General features: G+C 41.6%; 1 protein-coding gene across 5 annotated transcripts in view; it reads right to left on the minus strand.

Annotated features, from left to right (window-relative positions):
• The window catches only part of SPEN (spen family transcriptional repressor), a 40,011-nt gene that overhangs the window by 12,868 nt on the left and 13,828 nt on the right, over positions 1 to 13,315 (minus strand). For 4 of the 5 annotated variants that reach the window (XM_072155309.1, XM_072155307.1, XM_072155305.1 and 1 more), the window contains 4 exons: positions 1,517 to 1,677; positions 1,204 to 1,404; positions 877 to 1,028; positions 203 to 328 (listed from right to left, as the gene is read on the minus strand). In XM_072155309.1, coding sequence (XP_072011410.1) covers positions 203 to 328; positions 877 to 1,028; positions 1,204 to 1,404; positions 1,517 to 1,677 — 640 coding nt within the window. The remainder of the gene's footprint in view (positions 1 to 202; positions 329 to 876; positions 1,029 to 1,203; positions 1,405 to 1,516; positions 1,678 to 13,315) is intronic. The other variant, XM_072155306.1, reaches the window with a different exon arrangement.

The following is a 13,315-nucleotide window of genomic DNA, read 5'->3' on the forward strand; positions in this document are numbered from 1 at the left end:
AAAATGGCTGAATGTTAATTACATTTATAAACCTAACTAGAAGCGATTCTATTAGTGAATCATCTTGAAGACTGAAACACTTCAAGAAATTCAATGTATAATCAGAAAGAAAGCGATCTGCAAAGCAATTACACAGAAGTCAGGATTATTTCACTCTTTTTAAGAGAAGGGAAAAATGTCGATCAACACTAAAACCATATACCTTTAACCGGTTGTTTCCCAGATACTCTCCGTCCATCTTCTTAATGGCTTTACAGACGCTTGTAATATCACAGTACTGCAGAAACGCGTACTGAGGAACACCATTCACCTTCTTAACGTCAATATCCTGGGTAGCAAAGGAGATGAATACAGTGAGATCAATAGGGATGTGGAACAAAAACTGGACTGTGAATCATCTAACACAAATAGATCAAGAGTAAAGGAAAAGCCCAAAAATCAATGGATGAACTTTTAAAATTATTGTAATGAATAAACGGTTGGCTTCAGTATGATCACTTAGTGTACAATGCTAAAGTAAGGGCGCCAAATAAATTTAGATGCTGAATAATATTCTAAAGGATTTAAACAGATGAATCCCTATTTTAGAAAAGGTCAAAACCCGTCCATTGGTTGGTCGTACCACTTCTGCCCGGATTTCACAGACCGGCCACAATAAAAAGGATGGGGCTCCTTGTATCTTATATCACCATGATGCCGAGACCCGTCAGCATATGTAGGCAGTCCTTAAAATCGGCCATACAGAAATGTGGCATGCACCCATGGTTGTTTGAATAAGCCCAAAGGGTCACTAATACTTATAACGACAGCTCACAAATCAAGATGCTACCAAAATAAAATAAAGCTATCTTCAGAAGTGGGTAGAGCCTAACATACCACAATCTCTCCAAATCTCTGAAAAACATTGTGCAGATCTAGGTGGGTGGTGGTTTTTTCCAAATTGCCAATGAAGAGGGTCCTCGTGGCCTTGGGATGAAATTCATCTATCCGCTCATCAAGAGGGCGAAATTCATTTTCACTTTCCGTTTCTGGTAAGGAGAGAAAAAAAACAAAGGGGACATTCTTTCTAAATCACTGATAAAGATGGAAGGTATATATTCCATACACTGCAGGCAGCGGTGTTCATTCATAAATCTAGGACAGACTTCCAAAGGACCACCACAGTGCTAGGTTGCTTCCATGGAAACAGATGAGACAACATACCTGGTCCTACCCATGCTGTCACTTCTATCTGCATTCCAAAGAAAAGTTTGCCTTTTGAGGCATTAAGTGCTTTTTCCTGATCTTCTTGCTGCCTGAAAAAGACCAGACCATATCGCTCTTCCGATACACCATGTATCTGTACAGATGTGACTTTCCCATATTTCTTGAACTCGTGAAAAAGTCCATCTTTAAGGCTTGTATCTAGAGAGAAGAGAAAAACCTTCATGGAGCTTCATAACTTGACGGAAAAATTACTTGCGTCTGTTCCATTAAATCTTAATGTTCTGTGATTTTCTTTTAACGTGTATTTTACCTGTCGAGCGTACGGGGAGATTCTGAACTTTGATCCCAAAACTTTTTCGAGGTTCATCTTTATCCAAAGATAAGAGCGGCTGGGAAGGAGGTGCAGGGACTGCTGCGGACTGCACGGACCTTGCTGGAGATTCGTCACTAGAGGTGCTGCTGGAATCACTGCTGTAACAAAACAATTACTGTCAGATTTACCACAGTATGAGGAATACAGACTAGAAACCAGCCATTTTTGTTATACAACTGACATACTAAACAGACTTCGTACAGCACGTTGGGTGACATTATCTCCCAATCCAGCACTAAACAAAAGTGGAACACACCAGATATATTAACCAGTATATTAAAGACAGGTGGCTTATAAACTGTTGTTAAAAAACATAAGCTGGCCATTCACAATCATTAGTTGAAAACAGTTATTGCTACCAAACTCCCCAACAGACTTGGACCGACAGTGCAGGTAGGTTTTATAGCAGTGAAAGAGGGAATTGCAGCATCTCAGAAAACACACTCCCTACTAAATAACACACATGACAGATGGTTTGGGGAAACAATGATCTATTATATGGGCATCTTGAGTCTAGATCAGTAGTTCTCAACCTGTGGGTCGGGACCCCAGTGGGGGTCGAACGACCAAAACCGGGGGTCGCCTAAAGCCATCGTAGCCGAAATTTTACTGTGTTTTTACTGCGAGTTGCATAGTTTGGGGTCACCACAGCATGAGGAACTGTATTACGGGGTCACAGCATTAGAAAGGTTGAGAACCACTGGTCTAGATGAAGAATATTTTTATCATAATGAAAATTCTATGAAGCTTACTGCAAAAGCAGGGAAAAACATTTTGGGCACTGAGGCAACTACGCAAATAAGAAAAAATTCACATCTAAATCTGATAATAGAAATCCAATTACATTTGGGAAAACTGCAACAATTAGAAAATAAAGGAAAAAGAAAATAAACAAAACATACATATATATATATATCAATGAATCCTTAGACTAGAAGGGAAGAGTGCTTGATCCACAGGGGGGCGCCCTACATCCACAGCAAAGTGGTAGAATACAGCTCAAATGACTCATTCCCCATCAGAAAATTTAGCATTCCAGAATGTTACAGAGTTGCAAATATTACAGAAAGAAAAAACTCAAATGGCAGAGAAGAAAACATGCAAAATGTAATAAGCTACATTAACAGCACTGTCCGGACACACTTTTTTTTGAGGGGGGAGGGGCACAGAACAAGGAGAAACAAAAAAAGAGAACATCCATATCATTGACTGCAGTTCTATTAGAATGGGACTCCTCTCATTACAGGCTTACGATATGCTTTGCAACATTAAAAATTCCAACAACAATCTTAGGCAATGTTCGCATTCAACATGGGAATCCAAAGCACGGACCCAAAGCTCCTCTAAATTTCATATTGCAGATTTGCAGTTTGAAGTATCATAGAAATGCCCACAAATTTACTTGGGCAACAAATCCGCACTATGACTACGTCTATTAGCACCACATCTCTGCAGGGATGAAAATAAAGTCGACTTTATATATGGTTTATATATGTTAAAGGTATTTTTTTTGCCCCTTTAAAAAACGTTGTTAATACAATAATGCACAATTTAGGAAATCAAATTGTACAATGAGCCCATAATGTGCTGAAAACCAATGCATGGTGCAAAAATTTCACCCTTCAGAAAAATTGATTTTTAGCTACAGAATTATCAGCAAGAAGTTAGCGTAGTCATCCAATATTTATGTTTCTACAAGTTCACCTGGAGTATTGTAGGAAAGGACACCATGTGATCATTCCTGAAATACAGGCAATCATAAAAATATATGCCCGGAGAGGCTGGAGCAAATGTGAAGAGCAAGGGTAAGATGGATAGATATGTGTAATAAAGTGGCATTGAACAAAGCATGGGTGGATTTTGCACTGTACCAACACATATCACTCTGAAATAATAAGCCATTTTCTCCGGATCAATGCTGCTTGACAGCAAATCCAGCAGTCAGAGAGGGGGGGGGGGGAACATATCATTGACAACATCTTTTTTTGATGATACAATTCATTAATACCAGCTCTGCACTTAGAGATTTGCTGCTGACAGTAATGGGAGGGGAATGATCAAAAGAAACACACACACAAAAAAGCATATTATAATTGTCACATATAAATATAACAAAGGGAAAAAAAGACACTATACAAATGCTATAGCATGAACCAACACTGTCCATGTATCACAAAAAACTGGACTCCTAGTGAGGCCTGCAGTTCCACCTTCTCAGATAAAGCAAGTGCTCCTTTAGCGGGGGCACCTGAGGTCACAACCCCTAACCTGCTAGATTGCTCCATAGTCAGACATATATTCTCTAGGCCAGCACCACACACACACACCATTTCTATCTACTGTACTCTAAAACACAAAGGCAAATTCAAAAAACAAAAAAAAGTAAGCACTTTTGCTAACTTTATTTTCCAACTTCTTTTTCTTCATTAAGTCTTATAAGTTGTACACACACACACACACACACTATGGAGACGTACTGGTGCATTACCTCTGAAATCAACATATAGATATGTAGCTATTGTATATCGTAAGGCTCCCACAAGAAGCAGGTGATTGTCTTATACATGTATTATTCTACCTGCAAGTCCACAGAAGATATGGACCAGTAATCACCAAGTCCGTGTCATACGTTGCATGGACTATATTTATTTTACACTCCTGCACGGATCATGCGACTGTGGGACCATTTTGCAACATTTACCAAGGAGAGACAAGGTGTTGTACATAAGCCCATAATACATGGATAGTACCAAAAGATTTAGCTGTCAAATCCCAGCCTTGCTTTCTCAAAGAATCTATAAAAAATGGCCTGTTGTGACACAGATGAATCACCAAAGTATAGATATGTCATGGGGACCTTGTACTGAGGATGTGCAGGTAGAGGGGTGTAGTAGGAGGGGTAATCAGTCTTCACTCTACACTTTTAGAATTAAGTCCTTTAAAAGCAAGTACAACAAAAAAAAAATGGTATAAAAGGAAACCTATAGAATGTTTTCTTTCTATTCATTTTTTCACCAGAATGTTACCAAATACTCATCATTCAATGGATTTAGTGTGTCCAATCAATCATCTTCATAAATGTTCGAATGTTATTATTTTTTTTATTTTAGTAGTTTCTTCCAGGGTAACGCCTTCAATAAAAAAAAGCAGTTCCCATAGTTAGGTCATGAACTGGCTTCAAATATAAAATTGCCTTTAAGACACCATCCAATTTTAAAAGGGCAATATTTCTGGTATGGGAGTGCAGAAAACAGGTCATCCAATCGACGCTGAAAAATATCAAACCAGTCTGACTGGTTCAGCTGACACAATTTGCTAGTGATTTTCCCTAGATGCATAACACCAGAAAGATGTAGAAAAACCAGAGGAAAGGACGGCCATGCGCAGAGCACTGCTATCCCCGGGGATCACTGACTGATCTAAAATTCTAGGCAGCAAGCGAGCGGAGAATGCTGGGAAACAACAATACTGCCAGCCTGAGCTTCTCTCAATTAATACAACGCACGTTCACATATTGAGCACAGAGAAAAACTAGAGAATCTCGGCCCACCATCACATAAAACTAAAAATACCAGACAACAGAGAAGGTACAATGACAATACTAATAGCATTCTGGCCCTATGCAGTGTACAATGCATTTTTTGTGATAGTCACTCATTACGATGCTATTAACCCAGTACAGTCAGTCCCCGGGTTACATAAAAGATAGGTTCTGTAGGTTTGTTCTTAAGTTGAATTTGTATGCAAGTCAGAACTGTATATTTTATAATTGTAGCTCTAGACAAAATTTTTTTGGCCTGACAATTTAAAAATTGTTGTCATAAGAACCAGGATTACCAATAAAGCTTAATTGCAGAGATCTTTGTTAACTGTTATAGCTGTTTATTGTAGCCCAAAGTTAATGTACAGTGAATTCCCAACATCCAGAGGTCCGTTTGTAACTAGGGGTAAGTGGGATGTTCTTAAGTATGGGATCGCCTGTAAATACTTTGTAGGGGAAGACAAATCCGCATAAATCATTATCTGGAAAGCAGAACCTTAAAAGGGGTTTTCCCACAAAACATGTGTCCGACGTATACTCCATGCTCGGCGATCTCCAGTTCCATGGAGATGAATGGGGCAGCACAGACATGCGCTGCCGTCTGCATCACCCATCTAGGGGAGCGTCAAGGAGTCCGGCGGAAGTACCACGGACGCCATCAGATCCTCCGTTCTCATGATCTGTAGGGGTATCATCACTAACTTGTTTCGTGGGAAAACCCCTTTAACTTAAATCTACCTTAATCTACACTAGATTTTACCCAAACAATCTTGTGACATTGATATTCCTTGGGGTCCTCTTAGTTGGGTGGCTTCTAAGTGGCAACTTTGATGTTAGATAATATATGAGCTTTGTATCAGGATATCCGCACAAGCACACCTAGCCGCCCAGAGATTAACATTCATGTTGTGATTGAAGGAGGGGGACTCCAAAACGATTTGAGGGTTCAGAGGTTTTCCCGAATGTGTGCAAAATATTACAGCAAGGAGAACCATTTGTTTCTAGAATATATCCAACTAGAATTTTTTCTACCTCAGCAGAGAACAAAAGGAATATGACACCAGTCAGACCTTTTCATAAAACAAAACAGACGGGGACTCACAAGCATACGCTAAAAATCCCTTTACGGCGTTGAAACGCGTAGTCACAATTCCAATAAAAATAATCAACAATACACTTTGGATGTAGCGCGTCTCACTCTTTGACCCCGTTTTTTCTCTATCTCTACACAACACATTTTAAATATTTATATAAATAGATGTCTGGACATTACTCCACAGCTTAACATGCAGGAGGCCTTCGCTTCCACTGACCACAATTACCAACATCACAGGATAATGACCCATACAAAATTTGGCTTATTTAAGATGATGTCATTCAATGTAGCAAACTCTTCCATGTTTTTTGGAAAACCAGATTTGTGCTGGTGATTAAACAAGTCTGTAATCTCAACTTCAAAAATAACTTAAAAAAAAAAAAAAAAAATTAGGTGTGAAAAGAAATCCAAATGACGAAGCCCTGTGCCCTGAATAATGGTTTCGATTACGCGGTGACAGGACTATAAAACCTCTAAACCGCCAACATTACAAGTCACAGAAAGGAAACGATTCCAATGTGAATATGTTCCGATGTAAATCTATAAGGAGTCATTTGGACACTAGCCATCTAGTGTGTACGGCCAGCCTTACAGATGCCAGTTGTGTAGGTTTCTTCCATTCGCTGTGAAATAAGTCTGAGCGGATCACACCATGGCCGAGTCTGCTGCTCTCACTTAATCACATTACTGCCTTCATTAGCTAAGGTAAGGATGAGCACAGTCAATGGGATATAGGTTACTGGTTGTAATCCTGAAGCCTGACTAGACCCATGCAGAGAAATTAATCCCAGAAGACTTACTACATAATAAGATGTCATAAAACTGTGATGGGTGGGGGGGAAAGACGGCAGAGCCCCATGCTAGCCAAGAGGTGGTCATACACATTAGGCTTAAGAAAGGACATAAAATCTGGGGAGCTAAGCTACCCACAGAGGTGTCTGGCAGCATCTGACTGCCCTTTCCCAATTGAAAACGCATGGGACACAGTCAAACTGAGATTGCATTCCCATGAGAAGTCCATCGGCAATAGCCATCACTGAGTTGAGCTTTCAGAGTGCGTTCACATGTGGCGTTTACAAACCTAATGCAAACACGCGGGGGCAGGGAAACACGTGAGATCGGTAGCCAGCAGCCAATTTAGTACAAAATCCAAAACACTGTGGGGAGATTTATTAATGTGTCCACGACAGAATTTTGTCGTAGTTTGCACTAAAAAAACTGCCTGCACCACGTTTATAAAGTTTTCTGGCTCTCCTACGACTAGCTCAAAAAAAGGGGCTTGGTCTTCTGCCAAAAAAGTCTGTGCGTCAGAAATACTGCTAACCAGACAGAATTCAGTATTAGACCTGTCATGCATGGGATGACAAAGAGATCCTGTATGTGTGACAGGATCTCATAAGCTCTTACGATGTACAGCCCTGGGGCCCTGATTTGACCTCAGGGCTGCCATTGCAACGATCAACAAAGCAGAGGCATTCAAAAGGTTGAACACTTCAACGGCTGACATCGCTTGTTTCAAAGATGCCGGCTCAGCTCCGATGACAAGCTGAAGAGGCATCAGCTCAGCAACGGATTTATTCATAACTGAACAGCAATTGGGAAAGATATTTACAAATAGATCCACACAGAAAGCAGATGATATGTAACACAAAATGAACCTAAACACTTAAAGGAAATCTATCAAAATCAAGCATGATAAACCAGGGGAACTTACTCATAGGCATTGTACTGTGGTATTTTTCTTATATTTATTATCCATCGCCTCCATCCTTTTCAACTTAGAGGAACTAGGGTAGACCCTCGGACTCAACGTCATAATTTTAGAAGATGATTTTAGAAGGAAGGAGGCCAGGGATAACAATTAAAAAATAACCATAAGTGTAAGTGTCCCTGGTTTATCATGCTCGGTTCTGATGGTAGATTTCCTTTAAGAGAGACACTAGGGCACCTTTATAAATACAGGCAGTCCCCGGGTTACATACAAGATGGGGTCTGTAGGTTTGTTCTTAAGTTGAATTTGTATGCAAGTCGGAACTGTGTACTTTATCATTGTAACCCCCAGCCAAAATTTTTTTGGTCTCTGTGACAATTGCATTTTAAAAATGTTGGATTGTCATTAGAACCAGGATTAACAATAAATCTTAATTGCAGACACCTTTAATAACTGGTATAGCTGTTTATTGTAGCCTTAGGCTAAAGTACAGTAAATTACCAACATCCAGAGGTCCGTTTGTAACTAGGGGTCATATGTAAGTCAGGTGTTCTTATGTAGGGGACCGCCTGTACTGAACCAGATAAAATCAGATAAGCCTAAAATCAGTGAATTCCCTATTAAGCACACTGCTACATCATTTGGTAGAAGTGATCAGTAAAAGTAGCCTATTCCTGCTGTGGGCCCTTTATACATATTATCCCAGGAATTCTTACTTTAAAGACCACAAATATAACATCTTTACATTGATGTCTGCTCACTGCAGAGAATGACTATGCATAAACCAACTTGAGGGGATAGACACTGGGTATGTATGTGTGTCCATCTGCATTCAGCTCTGTAGGTTGATGCACACATTGCAAACCAGGAAATAAAGATGTGCAGGTAAACAGATATTTGAAGTAGTTGTGATACCCATTAACCAAGAAAAGCTGCACTATGACAACTGAACAAACAAATATCTAGTTAAGGTTGTTGCAAAGGGTTGAATGGGATTTTCAGGAATAAGTTGCTCTCTTAGTAATTTCCTGAGCTTCAAAAAACTTGGAGGACAAAAGTTCAGGCAGCCCCAGAGATATCACCCACACTCAGGAGGAACTAGGGCAAACAGGCTGACAGGCAGCAGGGAAGAATGGTAGGTGGGGACTGGTTTCTGGACAAATAAGGCCGGTCTTTCAGGTTTACACATTTGCATTTAATAGTCTGCGTGCTTATCACTGGTGATCTGTAATTGTTGAACAATGAAAAGCAAACTGTGCAGAGGTCAAATGTTTGCTAGGAGATTGTGTAATAAGATCCAGCCTAGCAGATGCAATACAACCGTTGTGTGTATACGCAGCTATGTACCCATGTTTCCCTGAAAATTAGACAGCGTCTTATATTAATTTTTGCTCCTAAAGAGGCACTAGGTCTTATTTTCATGGGATGTCTTATTTTTCCAAAAATAATTTCCAACAAGAATTCACATTTATAGTTGAACAAAAAACCAACTTCTCCAACATCCTCAAAACTCTGAATTTCATGCTGAATTTGTTATGACTCCATTTCTATTGGAATCATTGGCCCCCAATCTCTCATGTTTATCAACTGATTTTCCTTGAAACGCATGCATGAAAAACTCACCACACTGGGACTGTGTCCTAACGTCGTGCATTTTCAACTCAAAGTGACACACGTGCGGGCAATGCAATGAAAATGCTATGAAACAGCTGAAGAGAGATTTGCCTAATTGAATTGATGTTAACATTTGCGTTTACAAAATGCAACCATTAACGCACCTTAAAAGACGCAAACTTAACAATTATTTCATTAGGCAAATCTCTTCAGTCGTTTCATTGCATTTTGAAATTCAAGTGGTAAAAGCAACATGTGAATGCACCCTCACCCAATGGCTTCAGATCAGAGATGCGAAAGCTATGGGGTTTTTTTCTCCTAAAGGATCAGATAAAAAGACTAAGGCTGATGACAAACGTACCGCTTTGTCTGCGTTTGCAAACGCAAGCGCAGACAAAGCCGCACCCACTGGGGCGGGCCGCGGCCCGATCGCATTGGCGTTTCTATGGAGATGCCTGCGATCGGGAATGAACCACCGGTGTAACGCCGATGTGATCAGGCCGTGGCCCGCCCCGATGGCTGCAGCTTTGTCTATGTTTGCGTTTTCAAACGCAGACAATGCAGTGCGTGTGGCACCAGCCTAGGCTGTGTTCACACGATGCATTTTGGTTGGGTTTACATTGCGTTTTCAACAGCATTACAACAGCTGAGGAGAAGAGATTTGCCTAGTTGCATTTACAATACGATACAGTTAAAGAGGACCTGTCACCTGTAAAAACGGCACTGGAAGCTACAACAGATGCAGCAATGTTACACGGCAAGTGTTATCGGAAACCTCTGATAACGCTAGCAGACACTGCCACGATGTACACTACAAACGCTGCCTCATGGACAACATGGCTACATTTATGAGAAATTATCTTCACATGGGAACATATTTTTTAATAACATCAAATTGAAGAAATGTTCACATAGGAAAAATTAATTAAAATAAATGTGAATGCCCATATGGGAATAACCCTTGATTTTGATGTTAATGCATAAGATGATAATAGGTTAACAGTAGCATTTTGTAACACACTGTGTTATGCAAATGTTAACAGCATATTTAGGCAAACCTCCTCACCTCATCTGTTGAAATTGCATTTCAAAACGCAATGTAAGCGTGTACATAGCCTGAATAAAACAATGTGAACGTGCAAAGCACAACAGACTATCAATAAGTCACAGTTCTGTCCGAGTGCTTTTAGGCTCAAAAAACACAAACAATGGACACGTGCAACAACAGCGAGTGTGGTCCACTCAAGCGCCAATGACCACAGAAAGAACTGCCATAGACACAAAACTCAGAGCAGGTACTATTCCTGCCCGCCGCCAGGCCGCCATTGCTATCTATGGGACCGCATATACATCCCCACATGGGGCCATGGAAACCACAGCAGTATGTATGTGCCCTTAGAAATGCATGAGGGCTTAAATAGGACCTGTCACTCCAATTTGGGACCCTAAGGGTGGTGGCACACTTGCCATTTTGAGGCCATTTTTAAGCAGTCCGTTAAAAAACGTATGCGTTTTTGGCCGTTTTCCCAATAATCTTAAAACGGACAAACACGATCAAAAAGGCATGCAGTTTTTAACCGACTGAAAACGCATGCTTAAAAACGGATTCAAAACACCACATGTTACACCACGGTGCGCTGGAGAGGAGGAGGTGACCCCTCCCCCTTCCAAAAAAAAACAGCAGCGCACAGCCGCACACACGGCTTTTCCCGGTGTATGGTGTGGAATGGTGCCACAAGCGTGTGGCACCGTACCGCCGCCGGGCCGCCATTGCTGTCTATGGGACCGCATATACATCCCCACAAAGGGGCGTGTGAATGAGCCCTAAGGCCGGAGCCACACGTGGCGCTTTGTCTGCGCTTGCAAACACAGACAAAGTCGTGCCCACCGATCGGGAACGAGCCGCCGGTGTTTCGGGTTAACTCGAAACTCCAGCCTAAGGCTGCGGTCAGACGTTGTATTTTGTTTGCGTTTAATGCATGCTTTTTCAAACAGCTGAAGGAGATTTGCCTAATAACATTGGTGTCCACATCGCGTTTACGAATGTTTTGTTAATGCATGTGTTAACAATGTGTTAACACTTGTGTTTTGTAAACACAATGTTGACAACAATGTAATTAGTCAAATCTCCTCTTCAGCGGTTTGAAAACGCATGCATTAGATGCAAACAAAACGCCTAAGGGTGAAGACACACATGGCGTTTTTGGGCCGTTTTTACTAAGTGCGTTTTCAGATAGTTAAAAATGCATGCGTTTTTGTCCGGTTTTCCGAAATTGCGCAATTAAAAACCGCATGCGTTTTTAAAAACGGATGCGTTTTTAAAAACGGATGCGGTTTTTAACGATCTGAAAACGCACTTGGCCCAAAAACGGCCCAAAAACTCCATGTGTGTCTTCACCCTGAGGGTGAAGACACACTTGGCATTTTTAGGACGTTTGTGACAGGTTTGACCAATTATCTTAATTCAAAACGCATGCGTTTTTAACGATTTGAAAACGCGCTAACTAAAAACGGCCCAAAAACGCCACGTGTGTCTTCACCCTAAGGCCGGCGCCACACAGGGCGCTTTGTCTGCGCTTGCAAACGCAGACAAAGTCGCGCCCACCGGGGCGGGCCTCGGCCCGATCGCATCGGCGCAAATTAACGCAAAACACCGGCGGCTCGTTCTCGATCGCAGGCGTTTCCATAGAAACGCCGATGCGATCGGGCCGAGGCCCGCCCCGGTGGGCGTGACTTTGTCTGCGTTTGCAAGCGCAGACAAAGCGCCCTGTGTGGCGCCGGCCTAAGAGTGTGTCCACACGTTTATTTTTTTCAGATGCAGTTTTTGCCGTCTAGGAGCGGAGTGAAAAAAAGGAGCGGAGCAGCATCTCCCAATTAAGTGATTCTCACCCATAAGGCCGCGGTCACACGTACCGCTAGGCGTCCGTCATAAAGAGACGCTAACGCACAGGGGGAGGTCCTCGGCCCGAACGCACATGCGTTTCCAGGGAAATGCATGCGATTGTTAAGCCGATCGCATACGTTTCTCTGGAAACGCATGTGCGTTCGGGCCAAGGACCTCCCCCTGTGCGCTAGCGTCGCGTTATGAACGGACGTCTAGCGGTACGTGTGACCGCGGCCTTATGATCCACACCCGCGGATCATCAGACTTGCAGCCGTGCATTTAAGCCAGGGTGCACTACTCCGGCTTCATTCACAGCAGAACGCCGGCATAGGGTGAAGACACACATGGCGTTTTTGGGCCGTTTTTGGGCCGTTTTTACTAAGTGCGTTTTCAGATCGTTAAAAACGCATGCGTTAAAAAACGCATCCGTTTTTAAAAAACGTGTGCGTTTTTTGAAAACGCATGCGTTTTTGTCCGTTTTTCCGAAATTGCGCAATGAAAAACGGACAAAAACGCATGCGTTTTCAAAAACGCATGCGTTTTTAAAAAACTGATGCGTTTTTTAACGCATGCGTTTTTAACGATCTGAAAACGCACTTAGTAAAAACGGCCCAAAAACGCCATGTGTGTCTTCACCCATATGGAGCATGGGTGGGAAAGAAAGTATAAAAGTTAATTTTTTTTTTTATTGCGCCAACATATATCCGTATATAGCCCGTATATGTCCCCTCTGATTTGTAAAGCGCTAGGGAATTTGACACGATATAAAGAATATTATTTATTATTAAACCTCACATAACGATAGCAATAGCTAGTAAACAGTATAAAAAAAAACGCAGCACACAAAACAGATTCTGTATAGTTGAATATCAAGGGGTCATTGGAGGGGA

Source organism: Engystomops pustulosus, chromosome 6 (genome assembly GCF_040894005.1).
Source record: "Engystomops pustulosus chromosome 6, aEngPut4.maternal, whole genome shotgun sequence".
Lineage (NCBI taxonomy): Eukaryota > Metazoa > Chordata > Amphibia > Anura > Leptodactylidae > Engystomops > Engystomops pustulosus.